This window comes from Artibeus jamaicensis, unplaced genomic scaffold (assembly GCF_021234435.1).
Source record: "Artibeus jamaicensis isolate MK-2021 breed Jamaican fruit bat unplaced genomic scaffold, CSHL_Jam_final contig_233, whole genome shotgun sequence".
In the NCBI taxonomy this organism is placed as follows: Eukaryota; Metazoa; Chordata; class Mammalia; order Chiroptera; family Phyllostomidae; genus Artibeus; species Artibeus jamaicensis.
Genome location: NW_026521486.1, coordinates 10,357,006 through 10,383,946, shown reverse-complemented (window position 1 = coordinate 10,383,946; position 26,941 = coordinate 10,357,006). Strand labels below are relative to the sequence as shown.

The following is a 26,941-nucleotide window of genomic DNA, read 5'->3' as shown; positions in this document are numbered from 1 at the left end:
GCAATATCCTCGCAGCAAAGTTCTTGGTATCACTTGTTCTTAAATAATGATAATAGGCATTCAGGAGCATGTGCTGAATGAATGAATGAATGAATGAATGAATGAATGAACAAACTACCTTTAAATCTTGTTTCTCTGGATGCATTTATTACAGACAAAAATAATTCAATCACGATATTCCTCAGTTGCTGGCCCACGAGAGCTGGAGGGCTCCGAGATAAGAAGGAACTTCCCTGGAGCAGCAGAATGCTGGATATCAGAGGCAGCGTGAAGCGTGGGCTGAAGCTCCACACTTACAGTTATCTCGCTAAAGCTATTTAACGGTTCTTTGTCAAGTTGTCTAATGTTTGCTCCTTTTGAGTCCCCGCCACGGATTTCACGGTGGTGTCTGATTTTACTGGGGCACCTTCCCTTTCTTCAGGGCCCGGAGTCTGCTCCAGCTTCGGAGGTGAGTCAGTCCTTGAGTGTCCCAATTCTGTTGTTCCACGGGAAAGGATTCCTGGACAAATACACCCTCCCTCCCTAGAGGGCTCGGTCTCCATCTGCCTGTCCCTGGCCTAATTTGGGGGACTGAAGGGCACAGGATACATTTTTAGTTTTAAATTGTTTCTTACAGCACATCCTGGTTAATATTATGTCCTTGGCCTTGGGGAGGACACAGCTTCTCCTTGAGTAAACTTTGGGACCCTAGGCAAACAAACCTCGGTATACTTGCCCCCTTCTACTTTCCCAGTCACCAGCTACTTTCAGTTCTGTCCCCTTCCCTTTTGCTGGCTTCTGTTTTTAAGATAGTTACTATCAGCATAAGAAATGAAGTGGCTGAATCTTAATGAACTTGTAATAATTTTTTAAATCCTAGAGACAGCTGAATGCTGGGTGAATGACAGCTTCTGGCCCCTGGGATGCCAGGAACGGACAGAATGATTGGAAATTAGCCCATTCCAGTGCAAGGATGTGGGAGTCGCCCTTTACCCCACCCAAACAGTATGGCAACGACCCTGTGCTGGGACCTGCTGGCCACCCGCAGCTGCTGTGGCTCAGCAGCTCCCGAGGATGGAATTAAGCTGTAAACCACGGTAATAAGAATGGAGGGAGATGGGGCGAGCAGATGATCATCGTCCCTAATCTTTTAGGGCACTGGGGGCTTGGTGCAAGCAGATGGGGAAAGAAAAACAAAGAGAGAAAGGGAGGAAGCTGGCTGGTTCTTCGAAGGGGAATGCCTACATTGCAAGATGATTTTAGGAATTAACAAAGACAATACGTGGTTAAGTGCCTGGGGAATGCACCTGAACTTGATGGATGCAGATGAATCAAAATTGAAAACAGTTACTCAGCCAGGCCGTGGTCAGGGGCAGAAATATACAAAAACGACAAGCCGCTTCCTAAAGCACTTTGGCTGACCTGCCCCTGAGTGGGTTGAAATACCACTGAGGGGTCAGGTCGGTCATCATTCTCAGTTTACAGGTAAGAAACCTAAGGCTCTTGGACAGAGTCACTGTCCAAAAGGCACACAGTTGAAAAGCGACCAAGTCAGGTCTTGAAGGCAGATCTTCCAAGTCCAACATCTCCTGCTTTCTGGAGGACCTTTCGAAGTAAGTCACAGCGAGGAAGCTGAACTGTGAACTAACATCGTCATCTTTTATTCTAAAATAATATGAAACGCTAACCTGTTCCAGGGAGCAGAGAGGAGGGAAACCACTAGGGAAACTAGGGGTTGCCTGTTTGGGGAAAAGCAGACACGGGACTGGTTCTGTGTGGCCCAGGCACACGAGATACCTTGGCGAAACTTAATCAGCCTCGTTGCCACCATTTTTAAAGCAGACAGATCCCATTGCCTGGTAGGATAAGTGACAGAGGGACACAAGAGGACACACACTAAGATTTACCGAGCATTTTTTTTGTGTGTGCAAGGCAGACACCAGACTAGGCTCCTTAGACAAGTTACCTAGTGAGTCCTTGCCCAACAGGTGCTTTTATTGTTCTAGTTTACAAGGGAGGAACCAAGTTCAAGGAGGTGAAGTGATGTGTACAAGCTCGCACGGCGCCCGAGTGGTTGAGCTGCGATTCTGACCTGGCTCGGCCTCAGTTTTGCAACACCAGGGTGCAGGCTCGCCCGCGGCTCGCTGGGGGTCCCCCTTGTGGAGGCTCGAGGTGCGCAGCCATTTAGGGCTCCATTTCTGCGAGAGTCTAAACATCCAGGTGATGTGATATGGGAGGTACAACCCTTAGTCTTAAAATAACAAATGCCTGGCCTGAAAGCCAATGCATTTCAATGTCGCATAAATCCTTTTATAACGATCACTTGGTGTCACTGGCTTATTTAAATGGAATCCGTTCTCACAGGGCTTTTTCCCATCTGCATTCCAGGTAGGAGCTGGCAGTGGCTAAGGTGCTTGTAAGTCTCCCGACCTCACCTTCTGAGGCAAACGGAGAGGGAGGGAGGGAGGGGACGCATCATTTTTGTCATAATAGATTCCTCAGCATGCTGCATTTGTCTTCTCCTGCAAACTCCAATTGATGACTGATGGTTTCTGTCTTACCCAGGTAATCACGACCCTGATGCCACGTCCCCGAGACTTGGCCGTATATCTCCATGTGACATTTTCTATTATTCTCCGTTGTCGGAGACAGAAGCTAAATACACACCAGGGTTTACCTGAGTTTACCCTTCCCCCAGCCGGCACACATGGGTGTCTCCAGCTTCACCTGAGCCTGGAGTGAATGGGCTGGAGTCCAGACACCAAAGAGCAACATGGGGTAAACAAGCAGAGGGCGCCTTAACATTAGCCCACTGTGGGTTCCTAAAGAGTCCCGACTCAAAGACGCCAAGAGCCCCTAGGAAGGCTTTCTGGAAGGTGAAACAGCTTGCCAGGTTTTATCAGAGTAGACTCCTGGACCTTCTGCCCTGCATCCCCCAGGGCAAGACCCTTCAAGGGCAGAGTCTAGGCTTCTACATTTTCAAAGTGTATTCCTGATCTTGAAGTTGCTGAAGTTCAAGCCAGGAAGTTTGAGTTAGTAAACACTGCAGCCTCCTCATTTATCACTCCGTTCTCTAAGCTTTCGTTTCTGGTGTATGAAATAGAGATAAGAGGAGCGCCTGTCTCCTGGAGTTACTGTGAGGGTCAGATGGGACTAACACCCGCAAAGCACCTGGCACGGTGCCTGGTCAGTGCCCAGCTGGTAGGCAGAGGTGCTGCCTTGCCCAGTAACGAAATACAGTGGTTCCTCGGTGCTCATCGTTAACTCATTCTGGAACTTGTGAGGAGTGCCGAAACCCACGAGTACTGAGCAAGCGACCGGCCCCGAAGCATTTTCTCTTGTGGGGTGGTAATGAGTCCCGAGCAACGCCAGGTACTGAAACACTTTTTTCTCATCAAAATGCGATGAGCACTTTGTTTGATGAGTTCTGAAGCTGACGTGGACCGAGCTGTGGTTGCACTGAAATACTTCCAAACCAGCTCAAAAGAGCTGCTGCTTTGAGCCCCTTTATTTCCCCTTCCCCACACCCTTCTGTCTCAGGGACTCCCTAGAACTCCCCCGCATCCTGTAACTCAAGGGTTAATGCCCCGCGCAGCCTGGGAGCCTCCAAGAGGCAAGTCAAGGAGCAGGTGGTTGAAATTCCTCACTGGTAACCTCTCAGGCTGTAACTACCGCCTGGTGGGTAGGTGTTCCAGGAAAAATCACCACAGACAGCGTGGCACACCCACATCAGCAAAGGAATGTGCCCTGTGTCCAAGGGCAGCCTTCGACACAGAGCTCCCTTCCTGCCCCCTCTGTCAGGACAGTGACCTTTCTTTCCTTGTTCTTTTCCACATTTGACCCTGCTCTGATCCCATCTCTTCCTTCTGGAAGCTGGATTCTCATCCTTTTTCTTTTGGGCTCTGGTGTCTTGTGTTTGAACCCGACCTCCCTGGACCCTTGGCTCTCAGAGTTGACTCTTAAGCCCTTCCCACTAGAGCCTCCAGGACAGGTGTTGCCTGTCACCTTCAGGCAGCACCATCCCCTGAGGACACTGGCCTGGACACAGTACAGCTGGTCTCAGATGCCGGCACTTCTTGGCCTGGCCCACCCTACAGCTCCCCGAACTCCAAGTTCCAGCCTGGCACGGGTCACGGGGCTGCGTCCTCTGAGACTAGGGTACAGAAGCAGTGGCAAGGAGCACAGACGGGAGGAGGCAGGAGGACCCAGAGGTGTTTCAAAGAGACACAGTGGCAGAACCTGAGCCTCAAGAGAGCAGGGCTGCTCTCGCTTCCTTTGTCGTATGCCCCACGAGGTCATGGGCTGTGCTGGCCCACCGAGCATCGGGCCCGGTACATGGTAAGCGTTTAAGAGACAGCAGCTGAACAAAGCATGGAAGAGTGAGTGAATGATACTATTAACAGAGAGAGAAAGAAAACAGGAAACACAGTTTGGGGTTAGAAACAAGGCAGAATAACGCATTTGATTTTAGACACATTGTGCTTAACAGCTGTGGTATTCCTAAGCACCAATTACCAAATATTTCTGCCTTTTCTCCTGTGGGTACATGGCCAGGTTACACCCGCCCACACCCCTTGAAGGCAGGCATGGTCACATGACATGCTTCAGCCAATGAAATAGCAGAAATCATGTCACTCCTGACAGGAAGCTTTCAGAGTCAATATGTCCTCCGCTGCTTTCCTCCCTGGGTGAGTTAGTAAACACCCAGGTGATACCGGTTGTGTTATGGGGCTGATACATTGGGGTTGTCACTGCAGCATGATCTCTACCCTATGTGAACAGAGCCAGGGTGCCACAGGTCACACTCATAAAGATCAGAAGGTCCCCCAGGAGAGGGGCTTTTCGGTGAGACCCCCGCACCCAGCTAAGGCTCCACAGCTACTTTGCCCATGGGGGCAGTGCTGAGAAAGAACTGGAAGGTTACCAGGCAGCCAGGTGAGCCTCACCTGTGCTGTGGCTTACCTCTTCTCCCCAAGGACGGAGCATGAGTCCTCACAGGGCCCTTTACAAGCCCCGCCCCTCCTTGCCCCTTCATGACTCACCGGTATTGTAGCCCCTTCCAAGGGCGGGCCAAGGGCGGTGATTCTTCCACAGGTTTCCAAGGTACCAGTCACTCTGGTTCTCTACCAAGCCCAGGACCTGCTGACCTGTGAAGGACAGAGAATGCAAAGGTGCTAAAAGAAACCGAGCCATGTGGGTCAGTCAGCACGCTCTGAAAGGAGACAGAGGAATGGCAGATCACAGCAGGCGTTTTCATGAACTGCCCGGCTCCGACCCCAGTGCTTAACTTGTATTAACCTATTGATTACCCACAGGCAGGCAGCCCCTCTGTTTGTACTATTCCTGTTTTATGGAGAAAAAACGGAGGCCGCCCAGAGTAGTTTGTTAAGTTGTACAAGGCCGCCTAGTTAGCCTGCAATAAAACCAGAATCCTGCATCATTCATTCATTCACTCACTCATTCCTTACCTTTTGCGACATATTTTTTCACACGCTATTCTCCACATGTTCCAGTTCTACTATTTCCCATTACATGCTAACTTACTGGCTTTCTGGGCATGCGCGAGACGGCTCTCGCATCGGAGAGAAAGACGTGACGCTTGTTTGATGAGAGGGGAATCTACGGAGAAGAGCTGCCTCTCGGCCACCCTCCCCGTGTTTTCGCTCTCACAGTCAGGAAGCATCACGTCAACCTCACATCAACTCAGGAGTGTTCTGTAGAGGGACAACCACCTCTGTGTCCCCAGAGCAAATCACTGGGCCTTGTAAAAAAGGGTAAGTCCGGAATCAGCTCCAACTGCCTCCATCAGACAAGCCCATCATGCCCGGGTATTCTCTCGGGATTAGTATCAATGCCAGCCATCTCACAGACTGGGAAACTGAGGCTCATGTAGGACGAAGATTCATGTAACTAGTGGTGGAGTCGGCACATCATTCTCTATTTGTCTGACGTCCACATTCTTTCCACTGTCTCGGTGCATCATCGCTTACCTTTACGACAAATGATAAATCCATGCCTTGTACAAAAAGAAACTGAGGCTTAGAAAGTCTAAGTAATGTGCAAAAGGTCACACGACTAACAATCATTGTCTTCCACAGCTCAGCGATGCCTTCGGGAGCTAAAATCCTCACACCGTCAGCCAGCGTGAGAAATAAGGTCCTCCCCGAACAAATGCAGCCCGGCAGCAGGCTGAGAAAGCAGCGGTTCCCCGGACACCGTGCTGGGTGATGTAGAACCTCCTTGGTGTGATGACAGCTCCCTGAAATGATGGTGTGTGGGTTTGCTGTAATTTACTTGATCAATTTATCGAGCTCCCATCTAAATCAACACCCCAGCACAAATACATAAATTAGAGGCACGGGAAAATACTACCACCCACTTTGTCATTCTGTATGATCACATCCAAAACTTGTAGAATCCCTCAGAAGAAAAACATCACCAATTCGGGAATCGCAAGAGCCCATCAATCCCATATGCAACAAGCTTGGGACGCTGGTGCAGAACAGTCAGATCTGCAAGGCATGGTGCCTTTGGCAGAGAAAGCCGTGTGCCCATTCACTGACCTTACACAGAGGCTGGGACACAAAGGGGACGTGGGGTCCTTGGGAGCTGGTTCATAATTACCAGTGACCCTAGGTTGATACTACAATTTTTTTTTTGGCAAGATGAAGGGTGCCATGTGCTCAGAATTGACTAACATCACCCCTGGCAATGTCGAGAGCATAATGAAATGGTGAGCAGGTATTTCTACCCTCCCCCCAAATTCCCCACCCCTACACGTGGCCCCGGCAGCTGGGGTTCAGCTGTCTGCCTTCTCAGCGGTCTCTTCCCTTCCTCAGTGGACATGACCCTTGCTTGGCCTCGACCTTCATGCAGCTGAATATCGACTGAGAGTTTGCTTTGTGTCAGACACTGCACAAAATACAAAGGGACCAAAGACAAACAAAATATAGTCCTTGCCCTGGAGGTAGCTGGAAGGGGAGATGGATAAACAATTACGAGGCAGTGTGGTGCTTGCAGGGACAGAAACACAGATGGGTCAGAGAGGTGGGGAGAGCAGGAGCAGCCGATTCTGCGGGAGTGGGGGTGATGGCTGCTGGACATCTGGCCAGAGCCACCTACCACCTCCCCCTGCCCTGCAGGTGCCCCTGCACTTCCCCTTCCGCACGCACGTCCAAACTCCCAAGCTTCTCCCAAAGCTTTTCTGAGGATGGTGCTGTTTCACAACACCTGTCTAGGCAGACAGTCCCTCTGGTCCCCAGTTGCAGCACATACGAGACAGGTCATCTTTTCCAGGTGGCAGCTACATCCCAGGCCAGCAGAGGTCAGGGTCTCAGTCCTTCACCTTGATGATGCCAACACATCGTGGGCCTGGCGTCCCATTAAGAGGCCAGATCCCGGGGGGTTCCTCTTGGGGGCAGTGACGTGGGCTGCCTGGGAGCGGCCTCCCTCTGCACCTCGGCACTCCGCGCTGCCTCCCCTGCCTTGGAGTCATTACAATATAACACCGTGACTAACAAAAGGCTTTGTCACTGTTTTCCGCGCTGGCCCTGTGGTTATGATGAAGTGCGCTGCTCCCTGGATTCCTTACTCTAGGCGCAAGTTAACTTATGAAAATGAAGCTGTCTTCTTTGCTTATTCATACATCACCACGAACAGCCAGACAAGAGTGAACAAGCTTGCTATTCTGCTGGGGCCCCGGTATCCTGTCACCAGCCAGCAGACGGATGGTGCCAGGCTGGGGACTCCCCTCCTCCTCCTTCCTGAGCTTCGGGCTCAAGGCAGGGCCGCTGCTGATCAGAGGTGGAGCCCCAGGGGGAGGGACTGGTGACACTCCCACGTGGCACCTGAGGCTTGGAAAGGGCAGGCCGGCCATTCACCCACCGGGTACGAGGAAGGCAGCATGGAAAATCAGAAAAAGGGCTTTTAATCCAGACAAAGGATAGTTCTAGCCCCGCTACTGCATGGTTTGGCCAAGGTATAACTTCCCTGAGCCGCGGTTCCCCGTCACAGAGGGCAAGAATGGAATTCGCCTCCTGCCTCCAGAAAGGAGGTACAGGTCAAACATATGCAGAGTGCCGGCCGTGGCAGAAAAAGTGGAGGCCGCCCAGAGTCATCACTCATTTAGTCACTCATTCCTTACCTCTTGCAACATACATTTTTCTCACACGTTATTCTTCAAGTGTTCCAATATTTCCCATTATATACCAATTTACTGGCTTTCTGGGCATGAGTTGAGATGGGTGAATGGTGCAATGAATAATAACTATCATTAAAAAAATCACCATCCCATCCATTTGGAACTGGTGACTCTTAGCGAAATGGGGTGGACACGAGTGCATACTAGGTCACCTCTCCAGGTAAACACCGGGAGCAGGTAGCTCTGGCCCTGACCATGGATGCTTCCAGAGCTGTCTCCTTTTCCCCATCCCCAGGAAAGGTCCTGGCTTCACAGAGGGAGACTGCCAATCACTACTGCCTATCAAAATAGCTGTGCTCCTACCAGCAGGTGAATATTAAAATGTTATAACCAGAGGCTCTCCTGACTATTAGCAGAGAAAGCAACAATGCCCTTCCGACATCATATTTATTCTAATAAGCTATTTTACAACAGAAAAGCCTTTAATAGTATCATTCAATGCATGTCTGAGTGCAGGAAGGTCTATAATAAGGAAAACATATCGTATCACATCACCATTTATTAAACATCCTGAAAGAACCGCTCTACTGGTGCCCCTGACGAGTGGGTGCAGAATAATAAAGCGTCTCCCAAGAAGATGCAACACAAAGGGTATTTAAACAGCCCTGAATGGGTTGAAAAAGACCGTTTCAGAACTTGCACATTTCCCAGCCCCAGCTAATGCATTCTGGGATCACGGAAGTTCACATGAGCTGGGAAGATCTTAGGAATCCCTCTGGAACTGTCTGCGTGTATGGGTGAAGCCCAAAGAAGGGGAGTGGGGCCTGTGGGAAAATGAAGAGGTGGACTCTACCGCTGATGCTGTGCTTGGGTTTCTTCAACATGTAAGCTCCTCCAACCTGGTCCCCTCTTCTCTCCCCGAACTTGAGTATATAATTCTCACTTTGTTCAAATGTTAGTCCTTCTACACGGGACTGCGGTCTGGGGCCAATTTCCTCTGCACAATGGTAAAGGTATCTATTTCATACCTGGGACCCGTAGCCCTGTTTATGCACCCCAAGTTTACATACAGCACATGCCCTGGAGCTGGGACCCACGTGCCCTAGCTAAAAAGGTCCTTTGGTCCATCATTTTGTTTCCTTGATGAAGTAAGTTGATTCATTGCTTAGCCAGCCCTGATTTCATTTGGAGATAAATATCCCACCCCCGCTGACCTCCACAGCTGAGGGATAATCCCTTCTAAGAGGAATTAGAATCTGTCCCTCGAGAAGGGAAGATGAGGTTGCATGAATGAAGATTAAAGAGAGATCAATTTTTGCTTATTATCAGTCAGACCATAAATAACCATTAGAGTTCACCAACATGGACGGAAACGAGCTGCCTTACTGGGGGGAAGCTTCTAGGCACTGGAATTGTTCTGGAAGAGGCTGCCTGCATCAGCCTTCCCCCAGCAGGCAGGGTCCCTGCTGTGCACCAGGCTCTGTGCCAGCTGCTAGAGACACAGCAGTGAAGAGAACAGGCCAGCCCCTGCCTTCCGGATTTGATGATCTCTACAGAGTGCTTCTCAATGGTTTGGCTACCATCTTCCAGGCAGTGCCCCAAACCTAATGAAAACTGGTTCTCCTGGGGTCAGGCCTGAAGATTTCTTTGCAAAGAACAGCCCCACTAATCCTGGTGCAGGGTTGAGGACCACGGAAGTGGGAGGTCACCCAGTAGGCACATTGATGGTGGTGCAGGGATCTTGTGCTGAGCAGATGACGACATTGGATGGCCTGAAGCTCCCTTCCGAACTGACTCTGGGATCTCCTTATTTATTTAGGCCAACATCGGGCTTTCTCAACATCCCCCTCATGGGGGACTGTCCCCACACCTGTTCCCCCTCCACTCCCGCTGGGTGTGCGTACGCACCCTGTCTGTGACGGAGCCCGTGTCTCCCAGGACAGCCCTCTCTTCGAGAGCACGTTGCCCTGCCCCGGGATGGACGCATCATCTGAGTGCCTCACAACAAACCCACGGGAAAGGAAAACTGAGGTTCAGTGAGGGGAAGTCGTTTGTCAAGGACAAGTGCCTGGGAACCACCGAGCTGTGGCTGTATTCAGATCTCTCTGTCGCAAAAGCCCATGTTTTCACATTTACACTCAAGGTTAGGAAACGTTTGCAAAAGTGTTTCTCTCTCCAGGGTACGTGGGTAACTGGTACCACCAAAGACAAGGCTCCAAAAGATATGAGAGGCTGGGTAGAGAGTCTGGTCAAGACACAGCTGACCAGCTCACCTGTTCCTGCCTGCACTGCCGCCCGGAGCTGCAGGCAGGAGTCCCAGACACTGCAGAGTCCCCCAGTCCCCAACAGGGTACGCTGAGTCTAATTTCCTTCAGCATTCATCACAGGGCCCTGAGCTGAGAGCACATCCTACTCAGGGATATGGAGAGAGAAAAAAAGGGAGGCCTGAGACTCAGAGAAGACTCTGCTAACCAATGAAGGTCCAGGTAATGATTCTATCCACCCTGTGAATAGGAGAGTCTCCCTGCCCCCTCCTCCCAAATCAGCCCAAGTAGGCTCACAGTAACTTATTGTAATCCACGGTACAAACCCTGCTCAATCTCAAATAATGATTTCCCTTTTCTTCTTCCGTGATCTTTGGTTTTGGGAAATAGAAAAAACTAAAAAGGAACATGGAGCCAGCTGCCGGGCTCCCGTCCAAGGCTGCTTTTACCACTCAACTCCCAGGACACGCGGCTGCCACCACCTCTGAGATGACAGACACCTCGCAGGGCAGCAGAGCTGGCCTGGATCCAGCTGCCGCTCCCATCCACGGGCTTCTTGGATATGTCTCTTTCTAAAAACAATTTGCTGGCATCTTTCACGCACTTCACGCACAGTCGCCCCTTTGAACCACTGAGTAACGGCACCTTCGGAGCAGCTGTCTGAGTTTTCCTGTGGGGGTTGCGGAAATGGCGCTTGTCTGCAGGGGCCTGAGGTCGGCCTTTACGTTCTGGCTTTCCCAATTATCACCAGGGCCATCTGGGCGAAAACAACTTGATTTTTGAGTGCTAGCTTTTATTTCTTTAAAATAGATGATGACAAACTATACCCTGTCTTCATTATAAGGTTGTTTTGAGAGCAAAATGAAATGCTGTGAACTGTAAAATACTGCTCTAGTATAAGTCCCATTACCAAACATTTCTAGGTCTTATGACTTAATTTTTTTCCCCTTAGAGCATTTCTTAGATTACAGAATTATTGTTCACGGATACTCTCTGTAGGCAGAGGTCTGATGTTGAACAAACTTTATCCTCTGAAATGTAGCCCAGAAGGTGGAAGTTACCAGTGGAGGCCCCTTGCAAGGCTGAAAAGGAGTCAGGAAGCTTAATCACAGAATCTCTTTATATTCTTAAATTTGGTTGCTGGGCAGATTATAGAGATGCAGTGATGGCCATTCAGTGAGAAAGGACAGGGGGGAAGCTCCAAACAGAGACACTAAAAGGATAAAGAAATCAGAACCCCTTTAAGGAAACCTCCACATTTCGAGACTCTCTGCCAGCACCTCGAGCCCAGTCACTCATCCACTGGACACACAGGTGTTGTACAGACCAGAGCCAAGCCCCGTGCCGGTCTGTGGGGATGCAAGGACGAGAGAACCCTCAGCTGGCCCCTGCTCTCCGTGCGGCTTACAGCCTTGTAGGAACCAGTCAGCGAGGGCAGCTGTGAACGGCAGGAATACGCATTCCCCCAGTTCTGGAGGCCGGACGTCTCAGGTCAAGGTTTGGGCAGGGTGTCTCTGCCGAGGCCCCTCTCCTGGGCTGGTAGACGGCCGTCTTCTCCCCATGCCCTCACCTGGGCTTCCCTCTGTGAGTGTCTGCGCCATCGTCACCCCTTGTTACAAGGACACCAGTCCCAGCAGATGAGGGCCCACTCCAGGGATCTTACTTTATCTTAATTAACCTCTCCAGAGAGCCCATCACCAAACACGGTCACATTCTGAGCTTCTGGGGGCTTTGACTTTAACACAGGAGCTGCAGGGGACATGCCTGCGTCCATCACAGGGAGAGGACGTGAACAATCACAGTCACACGTGTGGGACTGTGACTCTGTGGGGCTGGGAGGGTGAGGGCCACAGTGACGGTGGGACCTAGAGAAGGGGAGGCCGCCGAGGAGGGTGTCGGGGGCAATGCGGAGTGAAGGGCGATCTGAGAAGATGGAAGAGTGTGGAGGAAGGGGGACAGTGTGTATTAGACCTTAGAGCGGGAAGCTGACAAGGGTGAGGTCCGCAGTGTCACAGGAGATACTCCATAACTGGTTCCTGGCACGGAATGCCTAAACATCATCCGAATTCCCTGAACTGTAAGAAGAGCTTTGGTTCTAACGAGGCAGCTCCTGGAGGGACTCTAGATCGCTTCAGGACGGGCCGTTTGCCGGAAAAGCCAGGTCTTGATTAGAAGCTTGGAACTTCCAGCCCCGCCCCCCAGCCTCCAGATGGGAGGGGAGAGGGGCTGGAGACTGAGTTAATCCCAATGGCCAGTTACTCAGTCTCGCCTACATGACGAAGCCTCCAGGAAAACCACTAAATAACAGGGTTTGAGGGCCTCTGGCGTGACCACAGCAGGGTTCTGGGAGGGCGGTGGGCCCACAGAGGGGACGAACGCCCCCCATCCCCCCCCCCGCACACACACCTGCATCTCCTCCATTTGGTTCTGAATCGTATCCTTTATAGAGAATAAATCAGCCGCTAACACTAAGTAAGAGTTCTTTCCTCAGTTCTGTGAGTGGGTCTAGCCAATTACCTACAGGAGAGGACACTGGGGAAACCTCACCTCTGTGGCCTCACTGAATCGTCACCACAAATGCTGGAGTGTCCAGGACTCCCTCCCTCCCAGACCTCGCCCATTCTCCGTTCCCCTCCAGGGTCTCACTGACCTTCTCCAGGCAACTGCCCGAAATGCCACGTACGGGCTGATAACTTCCGATTTCTCTCTCCACTCGCACCTCTGCACCGGGTTCCCGGATCGTAAACACAACCATCCACCTGACACCTCTGCCTTGGACACGTCACAGGCACCTCAACGGGCGGTCACCCCAAGTGGCTGTGTGCGTTAATGCTGCATTGCTTTTCACCGCCGAGTAGTATTCCAAAGCATGAATAGGCCCGGTAGACCCGCATCATGATGCATTTTCTTCAGGAGAGACGCCAATGCCAACCTTTCCCCCCGGAATACTATGTTGGCCAAGGCAGCCCACTTTGGAGGGAAAGCTGAGCCTCAGACCACGTTCTCCTTTGCCAGTGACCGAGGACAACTGCTCACGCAGGGAGACTGTGTTTCTCACGGTTAGAAAAGCCACCTGTGTCTGGGGAGACTCCTGTGTGGAGGACAAGGCTCTGGAACTTTTTAAAAACCTGGTGCAGAGTCATAGCCTGGGATCCGGGCTGCAAGGGCCCGAGGGACCCTGCGGACCAAGCTTTGCCTTTGAATAATATGAGAAGGCGGAAGCAGGGTCAGAGCCTGTCACCTACCAAGGCCACACGGTGCAGGAGCCCTTGCCCTTCACCCTGTGCTGTCTCCTTCCCAGCACCTTACGTGACTTGAGCACCTGTAATTTCTAGGATCCTGGGCTGAGAAAGGAGGAAACTCTGCGGTAGGTGCCAAGATGCTCTCAGACTCTTAGTATTTGATAGTCTGTTTTGCAAAAGCAAGTACGGGTGCTCCAAGAAAAACAGCAGAGGTAGCCTATTCTAAAATGTTGAAAGAGCAAGCAAACCCCAAGGTTTGGCTGGGAAAGCTCTGAGGGAAAGGGGCACCTTGAACTTGAACTTGAACAGAACCCTGGAGGGAGCAACTAACGTTAACTTAGTCCCGATCAGGCCCTGTGCTAGAGGCCGCTCAATTTTGTCATCAAACGTTCAAGGCCAGTACACTTCTTCCCATTTATAGGTGCGATATCCAAGGCCCAGAGATGGAATGGAACTAGCCCAGTTGTGCACAGTGAAGCAGAAAGTGCCGAAGCTGGAATCCGAGTGTGTGACCCCCAAAGCCCAGGTGTAGTTTTGCTGGAAATGAAGGAAATATGAGAAGGAGAGAGGGATTAAAAGAAGTTTTATATGCCTACAAGGTGGAAGCATCAGCACATAAAACTGATTCGATTCCAAGAACTCATGCATGGATAGTTTATGAACCCGGGACAAGTTACCTGCCTTCTGGGGCGTTTCACTGCCTGTTCACAATCAATCGGCAGGTAACCAAGCGCAGGAGAAAAGCTCGGCTGCGCTGTTCACGGAATATGCAGCACTGAGCATTCTGCTGGGCTCTGGGTGATAAACCCCTTGATGAGACAGGGTCCTGCCCGCAGAAAGACTGGTTTTGTCAAGGAGACAAGGCGCCTGACCAACAGGTAGACCGAGACGTATGTGACACAGGAGGCATGCTAGGAAACAGCAGACTTCGGGCGTTAGAACACCACGAAAGTCCAAAGTCTTAAAAATATTTCACCTGGAAAACACCTTAGAGATCGTCTGGTACAAACTTTTCATGGCATAACTGTTGGAAGTGAGTTACAGTGAAGGGAGAAGACGTTGTCAAGACCGTGCAGCTGAGCAGAGACCAGAACCTCTGGTTCTGAACACAACTATGACTCTCACCACTGGGTAGCAGCTTGGAAGTAAAGGCTGCCGAAATTATAGCTAGAATGGGGTAGAAGGATGGCTCTGGCTTCCCCCAGGCCTCGATGGCAGGCTTTCCTCACCAAACACCCCAAAACGCTGAACAGCGAGCATGCCACATACCACGGCTGAGGCAAAGCAGATGGGGCCTGCCAGCGAGGGCACTCTCCCCAGGTTAGCTCCCTGCTGGCCCAGGCCAGGCCCCCTTGGAAAGCCAAGGGCAACGCACCTGCAACAGTCAGCTAATGGCTGGCTCTTGGCAGGGTATTAAATCAGCACCACCAACAATGAACAAGACCTTGTCCTTTAATAGGTTTGATATCCTTTCTGAAGAAGACTAAATGGAGGCTTCCAAGTTCAAGGTAGAAAGTAATTTGGTCCAGCAAAGTCACAGAGGTGGTTGGGCAGTGGAGGGAGAGAGTGAGAGGGGGGACAGATGTGTGGGCAGATGACTGCAAAGCAGTTATTTTTAATGGGGAGCCAGGGACTGCATTCCAATCATAATCTGCTTGTCCATCCTGCCACTTGTTTGTCCATCCACTCATTCATTCATGCCCCGTTATTTACTGGGTACCGGCTACATACCAGGTCCCGTTCTACACTGAATCATAAATGACGACGGCAAAGCCGAGAAACCAAGTCTCTGGCTCACTGGCACGCTCACAGTAGGGGGATGAGACCACAGTGAGAAAAACCGCCAAGTGGTGTTTAGAGACACCATGAAAAGGAAAGGGCACGAGGACAGGGACAGTGCTGGGGACAGAGGGTAGGGCCACCACAGAAGATAAAGGGGGGTTGACCAGGCATAGTTGAGGTGACATTTGAGGAGGTAACCAGTTAGTAGCGAGTGGCAAGAGAAAGTCTCCATGGGATGACGCTTGTGTTGTTATTTAGGGCTCGAGGCTGCCCGAGAATGAACAGGCTAGGACGGCGCCTGGCCACGTGGTGGGTGTGTCAGAACTGCGTCTTGGAGTCGTTGCAGGCGGGAAAGAAGGCTCATCTTGGGTGGAGAAGAAGTGCGTTGAAAAGACACACTCTCTGAGCCCAGAGGCTGAGAAGTTCAAGTGAGAATCCCTTGTGGCTGCGGACTTCCCACTCTAATTTCTCACTCAGAATTACTCCCATCTCCATTCACTTGCATGATACCTACAAAATGCTCCCTTCTTTTGCTATGAGAAATGAAGCCTGAACTATCTGCTATTTAGCTCTTGCCGAAAGCCCAGTGAGGAGAAGTCATGGTGATGAATGACTGAAGGCCGGAGTGGGACACGCGGAAAGCTGTTGTTTCAGCCACACCTACTGAGCTTGTGTTAAAGCCCCATGTGTGGCCTCCAGCCTCTGCTGAAGGACACTGGACAGACAGCCTTATAAAAACTCTCCACTGCATTTATTTATTTATTGTAGGGGTGTTGCTGAGGACACTTTCCACTATAGCACTAGGTGGATATTCCTTTCAGGAAGTCCCAGGAGAGAGATTTCTTTCAAAATAAATAAGAGGATTAACTAGAGTCTGCTGAAAAGAAATGATGTATATTATTTTGAAGCAGGAATCCTCCTCCCTCCCACCACTGAACCAAGTATGCTTTTTACTTTGGCTGCCAGGAAGCTCAGAGCTCAACTTAAAAACAAAGTTGCATGTAAAGATTCTTGTACATAAATGATTTTATCTTTCTTTGTAAGTTGCCTCAAACCTTCTGCAGGATATGGTTAAGCTACAACTGAGCAATAAATAAACTGGGCCTGTTGGTTTAAATTTCCTGTGTTGCCTCTGCTGGTGACTGGTTGTACATGAGTTTTTGAAATTTATTCCCCATTTCCCATTTTTAGTAGGGGACCAGGGACAAGCTGACTTCATTGTCACCATAAAAAAGTTTGGGACTCCCTTGCAGCTAAGGCTTTGAGATGCTATCCTTCACTGACTCTCAGACTCGGACAGCTGGTTATGTTCGGATGAGTCTCCCTGGGAGTAACCAAAATTACTCCACCACGGGGGTGAGAGTGAGTTCATAAAGGCGTAACCCAGGCATAGAGGACCAATTACAGTCAAAGACAGAAGACCTCGTGTGCATCGCTGAGAGGACAGGTCCCACCTGCTAACCTTGACCGGGAGCGCACCAGACCAGCAGCCTGTGGCCAGTACATCTTTATTCCATCTCTGTCTGTCTTTCTGTCCTGGATCCTGGTTTTTCATTGGTAATGGCTAAACTCCCACGGCAGTAACTTTGTTCTGACTGCCAGCTTCTCTTATCATTTTACTTCCTGCAGCTTCCACTCCCTGCCTGGGCTCTGTCAAGTTTTCTCGGAAACCTATGAAATGGGAAAGGGACTCATTTATCCTTTTCTCCCTGCATTGTGAACACACATCAGAGGCTCTCCCCAGTGACCTGTACCCGATTCCTGCCCTGAATGGAGCAAGGGGGGTGACACAGAGGAAGAGCGGCAAAGATCCGAGTGCCTACCCAGTAGTGGGTGGTCACAGGCACAGGCAAGGCAGGGAGAGGCCCAGGACCATGATGCCGCCTGCCCTGCCTCGTTGCACCGAGACAAGCGTGCCTGGGCCCAGATCTAACACATGAGGTCTCTGGGCCGCGTACCCTGTGGTCACCACGCTAATGGGAGCTTTGTTGGCCATGGAACACCTCCGACGGCCACGATCTAGAGCACGTGCTACTGGCCGGGGAGCCACATCCCATCAATCCTGTGGTTAGATTTACTTCCCACGTGCAGCAGACTGAATATTTGTGTGCCCCCTCCCCCCAAATCCTACGTTACAATATAATCACCAATGGGATGGCACTTGGTGTGGTGGAGGCTTTAGGAGGTGACCGGCTCATGAGGGTGGAGCCCTCATGAAGGGGACTGCTGCCCTTATAAGCGAGTCCAGAGAGCCCCTCACCCCTTCTGCCCGGTGAGGACACAGTGAGCAGACAGCCATCTGTGAGCCAGGAAGCAGGTCCTCAGCAGATACCACCATCTGTTGGCCCCTTGATCTTGGACTTGTTAGCCTCCATAACATGAGAAATAAATGTGTTGTTTATAAGCCACTCAGTCTATGGCATTTTGTTACAGCCGCCCAGATGGACTAAGACAGCGTGTCAGCCCCAGACAGACCGGGTACGAACTGCTGACGTACTGCAGAGAAGAACTCTGTGAGTAAATACTATTAGTGTGTCGGACAGAGGGCTGTCGGCACTACGACACTTGACCCGAGTCTCCTCCCTTTCTTTCCTGAGTCTGTAAAGGGAGGGATCAGATTGCAATACCTTGAGAACCCGTTGCCAATCCCTGCTTTCTTCCCAGGAGTGTTTTCATAGTGCCGTATGCAGAAGGCTCACAGAACAGAACTTAGTAGGAACCATTCTCTAGTAGGTCTGCATACCTGTTTCTACCCACCTGGCCGTGCCTTTAGCAAGAGGGGGTCGTGGTTGTGCCCAAACCTGTTTATGCCAGGTCTTGTTGTTGCAATTAAACATGATAAGTAAATATCATGGAAACTGCTGCACTGAGTGTGAAGAGGTATTTCTCTGAAAAGCAAATTGAATTCTTGACAAAGATCTGATAATGGCAAGTTGCTATAGTTTACACAAATGCTCTGGTTTTAGACCACTCAGCAAGGTAGTAAAAATCTAGTCTGATTCTGCACTTTGTGCTTGAACCACGTCTTCAAACACTAACTCTGCTTTCAGTAACTCAAATTGGAAATAATGCGATGGGTACAGGCTTCTAAGAAAAATGACACGTACGTAACTCCAATCAGTGGGCTCTGACTCACAGAAAAGGCCATGGTTCCATTATCCCCCCATTCATGGCGATCCTGCTGTCACATGGAGATGTGTCTACACATTTCCGCCTGTACTGCGGCCAGCTTTGTGACAGTTGGAGCGATCACTGCACAGAGTGCCGGAAATATGCAATGCGGACTGCGTTCCAGCCCAGGCCCAGCTGTTCAGAGACCTGGGGCTCCCCTTGAATGAGGCATTCCCACAGCGTAACCCTGGAGTCCCCGCCGCATCCTGATAGCCTAGGATTCCATGGCTGCTGGCGACCTCGGGCTGTTTCAGACCTACAGACACCAGTCTGTCTGTCTGTACCCCAATCTGCCACATGACCTCGGGACTCTGTCCCAACTCATTTGCAGGATCAACACTCCCCTCGCTGGGTAGTTACAATCTTTCTTAGAAAAAGAGAGATTTTGGACCTGTCATTGTCTTCATAGCTCTCAAATGTAAGTTTTTGGTTTGCCTGTAAGTACTAAATTTATGTGCCCAATCAGAGAGTGAACATTCCTACACATCTTATAAAGCCCTTTCTTTTTTCTTTTACCGTTCAGTTTGTGCTATTTCCCATTTCAATGGACTTTCTAGTTAATTGTCATGGAAAGAAAGGCAATGGAGAGATGGAAGAACCTGTTATAAACGCAACTGTTTAGCCCCTGAGAGATTCTAATTCCATTCCACTTACACGATATTTGGCTGACGGTGGTGATCCAGTAACTTAGGCATAAGGCTCCTCGTGATGAATCTCCTTAAGGAGCTTCTACATGGGGGCGGCAGCAGCTCTGAGCCAACAGAGCTCAACCTGCTGTCCAGCCACCTTTTGTAGACTTGGAATAATCTACAGGTGAGAATACAGAAGACAGAAGGGGTCAGAGAGAAAGACCAGGAAAAGGAGAGCTGATTGAGTCAAAGAAACTTCCACAACTTAGAAAACTTGGGTACATGGAAGACCCTTTACTTGCACACTTGCATTTGGGAACTTTCATAGGCACTCGTGTGATGTGTGTCACCAACAGCCACTTGTATGGTATCCCTAAAGGCTGAAGGACTGACATACCTAAGAAAGTACCTAGTAACAACTTCTCTGGATGCAATGTTCATTCTTAAATTCAATAAACATTTAATGGACATCTATGAAGTATGGTCATTGCTGACTTCAAACGCACTACGAATGAGTACAGGCGACATTTATGTGCCTAGGAGAACACAAGATGATAACCAGCACACAAAAAGTAGAACCTAAGGAAAATCCCAGGAAAACACAGCACATGGAGTGATTCTCTGTGACTCAGGGATCCAGAGGAAGGTGGCAGGGAGGGTGGCATTTGAACTGGGTCTCAAAGGCTGAGTGAGACTTCGGTGGGGGGAGCAGGAGGTGGAAGGCCATACGGGGAGAGAGAAGACTCTGAGCAGAGCAATCACGAGAGAGACTGGGGTAGAGAAGGGGAGGCTGGATGCGTGTTGGAAACAGCGCAACCCTGCTTTCAGTCTGAGCCACTGGCCTCCCATGTGAGGTTGTAGAGTCTTTATCCACCCAGCTTCAGTTTGCTCTTTATCAAATGGGGTTAATGAAACCTACTTGTGTTACTGTAAGGACTAGGGATAACATATATAAAATAGCTAGCTTGGCTTGGTGCCTGGTACTTAGAGCTGTTCAATAAACAAACTGTGGTTTTTACTCCTATTATTAGGAACTAGAGCTGGAAAGCTGCACTGGGGTCGGCATGTAGATACACAAGTCTCATCCTGACTTGGCTGCAAAGGTGAGTATGCATCGGACTTGCTCTACAGGACAAGACCATGAAAATAATCCTTGTCCTGTTTACCCCTTAGGGCTTTTAAGAGCCATATCGCCAACAGCAAAAAATAACAAATAGAAGCATCTAAGGGACACTGTACAGGACACTTAACATACATTGCTTCATTTCAGTTTCCTGGTAACCTTAGAAGATAGATGATATTACGTTCCGTGTGGCAGAAAAGGAAATGGGGGCTCGGAGGAATGGAAGTCCCTTGCCTGTGGTCACACTGCCAACTAGTCATGGGGCTGGGATTCAAACCTTGGTCTTCCTGTCTCCGGGTGAGCAAGTCTCTGGGACTGTCTGCATCACTTCTCAAATGGATCTAGAAGTGTGGTCCACTTTGAACATCTTTTAGAAGGTGGTGAAGAGAGAGTCAAACAAAACTCTTGACGTTACAGGGTTTGGTACAGCTCAGGGTCAGGCACAAACGGGATCCTGCCCTCTGAGAGCTGGCCCCTGTACAGACCCCCTTCCCTTGCCCAGTCAGTGCGGCTGAAATTCTCTTTCCTGCCACACCTGTCAGCTCAGACAGCTCACACCAGGCCCTTAGTAGGACCAGTGGATGATGCAGGAGGGTTCTTGCTTGGTGAGCTGGACCATTGGTGGCTTTCTGAGCCCAGGTAATGGAGAGACGAGTGGAAGGGCATTAACGAACCTGTACCATGAGGTGGTCCAAGTCCCATGACCTTGCCCACAGCCAGTGAGAAGAGGCTGCCTCCAGAGCCTTCCCAGGGGCCTTCTAGTACATGGACTGATGCTGATGTTGGTTGCTTACGTAACATAAAACTAAATGAGGCAGTTAGAGCATGAGAATAAATTTTAAGAACAGGTAAAGAGCAATTTCCTACTCTATAAAGCCTTCCTCAACTTCTAGGACCATGTCTTCATTATAAGAATTTCCCCTTAGCAGTGGCAGGTGTTGGGATCCCCTGGGGAGCGATTTAGAAAATATGCCTACTTGGCCCTGTGTCGGGAGATTCTAATTTGCTACGTGTGGGTTGGACCAGGGAACTGGTATCTTTAAAGAGCTCCCAAAGCACATCAGCCTTGGACACCATGGAGGGTAATATATCCAAAAAGCAAAACAACACCCTGGTAGAAAACACCTAAAAATGCTGGATCAAAACAAAAAGTGTGCATAGGTACACATGTATGTGTGCCTGTAAGAAAGATGAGTAGACAAGAACATAAGGCGGATCCTCAGAGTCGGTACAGAAACTGATAAGAAAGCACAAACACAGACAGGTAAGTAGGCGAAAGCAGGACCTGAGTTGAAGAACCTGCCTATCGCTAATGTCATCAAGCACTAGAGTTCATGAGCCACATGCAGGAAACAGGAGGCAAATGAGGACTATGCAAAAGCAGCCAGGGGACAAAGCATAAAGCCAGGATGCCCCCAAAAGTCATACCTTGGACGAGTGAAACAGCGGAAAAGCCACCCCTGTCCAAGAGGAAAGAAGAGGAAAATCCTGCCCTTTGCAACAGCTTGTAGAACTTGACAGCATTATGTTAAATGAAATATATTAGATAAAGAAAGACAAACGCTGTATGATATCACTTATATGTGGCATCTACAAAGGGTTAACTCGTAGAAATAGAGTGTAGAATCGTGGTTACCAGGAGTGGGGGCAGGGCAACAGTAAGAAGAACTTCTAGTAGTAAGATGAGTAAGTTCCGGGGACCTAAGGTATAGCACAGTGCTTATAGCTAATAATACTGTATCATCTACTGAACAGCTGCTAGGAGAGTAGACCTCACATGCTCTCATCACAAAAAGGAGATGATGAGAATGTGCCAGGAGGAAGGTGCTGGCTAACAGCAACACAGCCATCGTTCTGCAGTCCCTCTGTGTACCAAATCGACATTTCAGACACCTTAAACTTACACAGTGCTGTCAGTCTATTCTTTCTCAGGAAACTGGACAACCACAAAACAAACAAAAACCAGAATACTGACCCTATAACATGATAAAATACCATTTTGTATATATATGGAGAAGTCGGTCCTCCAGCCCAAGCTGCCACACAGTCCCGACTGCAGGAGAGTTGCCAAACGAGAATTGCCTGGCTGAGCCCTTCCCGAATTCCTAACAAATCACGAGACATCATGAGTGAGTTGTTTAAGCCACCAGACTTTACTGTAGTTTGTTATGCACAAAGAGATAACTGTAAAGACCATGAAAAATGTGACAAATAGACACATGGGCTGTCACGAGTGACCAGGCCTGTTTGGAAAGGAACCAAGTACAAGGTGTAGAAATGAAAAATGACAACAGGTGCCTGATCGACAGAAACAATGTCCGCCTTCACAGAGTGGAAGGGACTCTTCAGGGTGCCGGGAGAAAACAACTGTTGACCTGGAATTCTAGATGCAGTGAAACAGCCTTCGGGTCGGCCACATAAAGACGTTTTTCAGAGAAACAAAAACAGAGATTCCTAGGAGCAGACATTCACTAAAGGAAATTCGGAAAGACATGTTTCAGGAAGAAAGAAAATGACCCCAGAAGGAAAGACTGAAATGTGAAAATGGATAGTGAGAAAAGAAAACAGCATATTTACGGATAAAATTTTCAAACCATACCAGCTGAAAAACCAACAATGCTATATCCTTACTGATGAAATTAGAACAAAAACAAGATAAATAAGCACATTGTAAACAGCAGGCATAGAGTTTAAGAAGAGGCGATTTAGATCAAGTGTTCTACAGTTCTCATGCTGCTTAGGGGAAGGAAGATATTAATTTCAGACTTTAAATATTCATGTTTAGATTTCTAGTACATAACTCTCAATCTCGTAGAGGTTAAAACCAAAATGATAAATCAAAATCTCTAATCAATCCAGAGAAAGCGGAAATCACATCATATGGGTAAGAACAGTCTAGAGGGAACAGACTATACATTTTGAGCAAAAGACGGATTTTTATATGGAGATTTTTTCAAAGTCCAGCAATATGTCATTTAAAAGAAACAAAGTTGGGAAGTAAAACAATGAAGAAAAGGTTACAAAAGGCAAATATGTAATATGTGTAATTGAGGTCTACTGATAAATAATTAGAATCAATAAGAGAGTTTAGTAGGCCTCTGCATATAATTTCAATATATAAAAGTTAATTGCCTTTTCACATACCAGCAGTAGGTAAAAACTATACTAAAATATTATTTGCAATGGCAACAAAATGTATTAGGTACCCAGGAATGCATCTAACAAGAGATGTGCACGACTTTTATGGGGAACATTGTAAATGTTACTGGATGATATTAAAAAAGAAAAAACCAAAAGAATAACAAATCATGTATATAGATAGGAAGACTCATTATCATAAAGATAAGAATTCTCATTAAATTGATGTATAGATATATAAAATTCCAATAAAAACCCCTGTGTGCATGTGTACACGCAGGGATCTGGGCAAACTGCTAAGACTGGGGCAATTCACTGAACTCCATACACTTCACGTACTGTGGGGTTTTTTTTGCAGTTCACTTTTAAGAAGTATCTAAAAAGAGAGAACAGGCGAGGAAACTGGCACTACCAGCGACCACGATTTGTTACAAAGGTACAAAAACATAAAGATAATGTGGTTCTGAGGCAGAGAGATACACAAACAGATGATGGACCAGTCATGCATATACCCAGGATGCTGATGCAGGATGGATAAGGGAGAGACAGGTGATTTAAAAAGCTCTACTGGAACAAAGAATTACTGCACAAAAATAAACTTTATTTGTATGTCGTACATGACTCAACCCCATTTAAATGAAGAAGTGTGAAAGGCAAAACTCTAAAATATTTAGAATAAAGTATGGAAAATATTTTTATGACCCCTGGGTGTGGACTATTTTCCTAAATCAAATCCATAAACATGCCAAGTCCTAAAGAGAAAGCCTGATAAATTTAAGTACACTACAATGAAGAACTTCAGTATATCACCTGATACCATAAAAAAATAAAAAGACACGCAACAATCTGAGAGGTAATATTTACAGCACAGAATTGGCAAAGGCTTAGTATCCAGGACATAGAGAGAGTGGTTATGAATCAATGAGAAAAATATGAGCCACTTACAGAAAATGGGCAAGAGATATAAAAAATATTTCTAGAAAACTAAATTCAACCAACTGATAAACATATTAAAATGTACAACCTCATTAGTAATAAAAATGCAAATTAATACACCAGTGACATACCATTCTTTGCCCACTAGATTGGCAAAGATTTCTAAAGGGGAAAAAAACAATGAGTAAATACTGGTGAAGATAGGTAGCTATAGGGAACCTATCTGCATGGCATGGCGAACGTAGCCCAGCCCAACTCGGAAAACCAGTGGGGAGTGAGTAGGCACGCAGGAACCCACCCACGGATCGGTTCTCTGGTGGGGAACCAGGCCTGCCTTGTACCTGGGCCACTTTGAGGTCTGCTTTTGCTAAAACTCCCGCACCCTAGATTGAGGCAGAAAATGTTTACTGCATATCTTTTTAAAGTAACTTCCTAAAGTCTGTGCTAAACCTCTGAAGAATGGAGTGCAACCAGTTCAACCACTTTTCCCCTTGATCTGTAACATCCTTCTCTTTGAAGTAATTGGCAACATTCTTTCCTTTGTTATCTGTAAAAAGTAATTACCTACAGTGAACCTGTGCATAGTAAATGAGGACCATCCTTGATGTAATGTGCCCAGAAAAGCAATAAAAGCCTGTCCAGGCAGGGGCTGGGGCCCTCTCGCTCACGTAGAGACTGGCCATGCCGTCCCTTTTCTCCACAGGACTTCTGCAGTCCATGTGACTTTGTTCATCGCAGCCACAACACATGGACCCCACAGGCCGGAGTCCATCCACATCAGGTAGCCCTGGGAACTATCAATACTGGGGTGGGAGTATAAATTCTAACAATCACTTGGCAAAAGCATTGGCAATCACTAATAAAGCTGAGTGTGTATACTTTATAACCTACTCCTGTGTGTAACCTTTCAGTAAACACCCCTGGGAAATATATGGCTACTATTCATAGAGATCCTGAGAATGGCCAAATATGGTGAGCACTCAAGTGCTCTGTGCCAAAAGAATGGATTTATTGTGAGTTATTCACACATAGTAGTGAAAATAAATGAACTTGATTTACATGCGGCAACATGGAAACATCCCACTAATAGAATGTGAGCCAAAAAGCAAGTCTCAGAAATACAGATACAGAATGCTTCCCCTTACACAGCGTTACGAGAGGCAAAATAAATAACATACTGTTTGGGAACTCGGGTATGAAACCTACCAAGAACAGGAAAGCGACAAATCGAAAATCCAGACCAATGCTGAACTAAGGGGCAGAGGGCACAAGGCTCCAAAGGATTTGGGTAAAGGTTTATTTCTCTACCTAGGTGGTGGATAGATGAATGTTGGGTTTATAAGTCTTTAAAGACAACACGAATATTCTATATAGTTCCTTCCCATGCAGACTATGTATCATATTTTAAATACCTGAGCAAAAGCAAAAATAACAATTGCTACACGCAACAGAACTGGTGGTGGGTGGGGATGAGGAAGAGGGAGGGTACTCTTCCCAGGGCGGTTGTGTGTCGGTGTGTCTTGTTGTTCTGTTAAGTGTTTGTCTACACACCTGTCTTCCTGTTTCAGCGTGAACCCAGTGAGGGCGGGGACTGCCTTCCTCCCAAGTCCATTTCCCCAGCACTGGCCCAGTGTGCAGTGCGAAGCTGATTCACCACGAACATTGGTTGAAAGGGGGATTGACGGGATCGCATCTGCCTCGTGTTGCTCAAGCTAGAAAGCTGAAGTCCACTCTGACTCCCCGGTCTCCCTCACTGGCCACACCCCGGCCTCCAAAATGTGTTTGAGATGTAGACACTGGTCTCTGCAAAGGCTGCCGATTGAACTGGCCCTACCTCACCTTAACCGGTCACCCTACTTCCAGGCTTTTCTCCTCTGATCCACTGCCTACATCGAGAACAAGTTCTGTGTTTGGGATGCAGATCAGGCAGCAGCAGCCCCTGCTACAGAATTACTTATACCTGAAAAGCCAACTCATCGTGGTGGCCTACAGGTTGCAACATGAACAAGCTCCCATCCATCTCCATCTTCCCCTCCCAGCACTGCCTGCCCCTCACTGTTCTCCAACCACACGGGACTTCTGTTCCTCCAAGGCCGTCGGCTCTTTCCCACCTCGGGTCCCACACACGCCTTGCCCTCCCCCACTGCTCTCAGGCCAGCCAATTCGCCCTCACTCAGCTGAAATTTCTCTTCCTGAGGAGCCTTCCCCATCATGTTCTTCTCTCCAAATAGCTGCCTCCTTATTCTCCGAGACCCTTACTGCTCCTCGTTCCTTCTATGTGCCCATCACGTTTGTTCTTCCTGCCTGTTCTCTGCCTCTCTCTCATCAATACTTGGATCTAAGCTTCTGAGGGTGGGCCGTGAGTTGTTATATATCAAGCCCAGTGGTATCTGGAATAGACTAAGTGTCTAATAAATATTTGTTAAAGGGGGGAAAAAGCCTGTATTAAAACTGAAGATAGGCCTTAGATGAGCCGTGAATGTTAGCTGTGATCCCGGATATGTCTCCTTTCCTGATCCCCTGGCTTACATCAAGCA

General features: G+C 48.6%; 1 protein-coding gene across 6 annotated transcripts in view; it reads right to left on the bottom strand.

Moving 5' to 3' along the window:
• Positions 1-26,941, bottom strand: part of LARGE1 (LARGE xylosyl- and glucuronyltransferase 1) — a 439,612-nt gene that overhangs the window by 90,148 nt on the left and 322,523 nt on the right. For all 6 annotated transcript variants that reach the window (XM_037160113.2, XM_053661541.1, XM_053661539.1 and 3 more), the window contains exon 7: positions 5,022-5,126. In XM_037160113.2, coding sequence (XP_037016008.2) covers positions 5,022-5,126 — 105 coding nt within the window. The remainder of the gene's footprint in view (positions 1-5,021; positions 5,127-26,941) is intronic.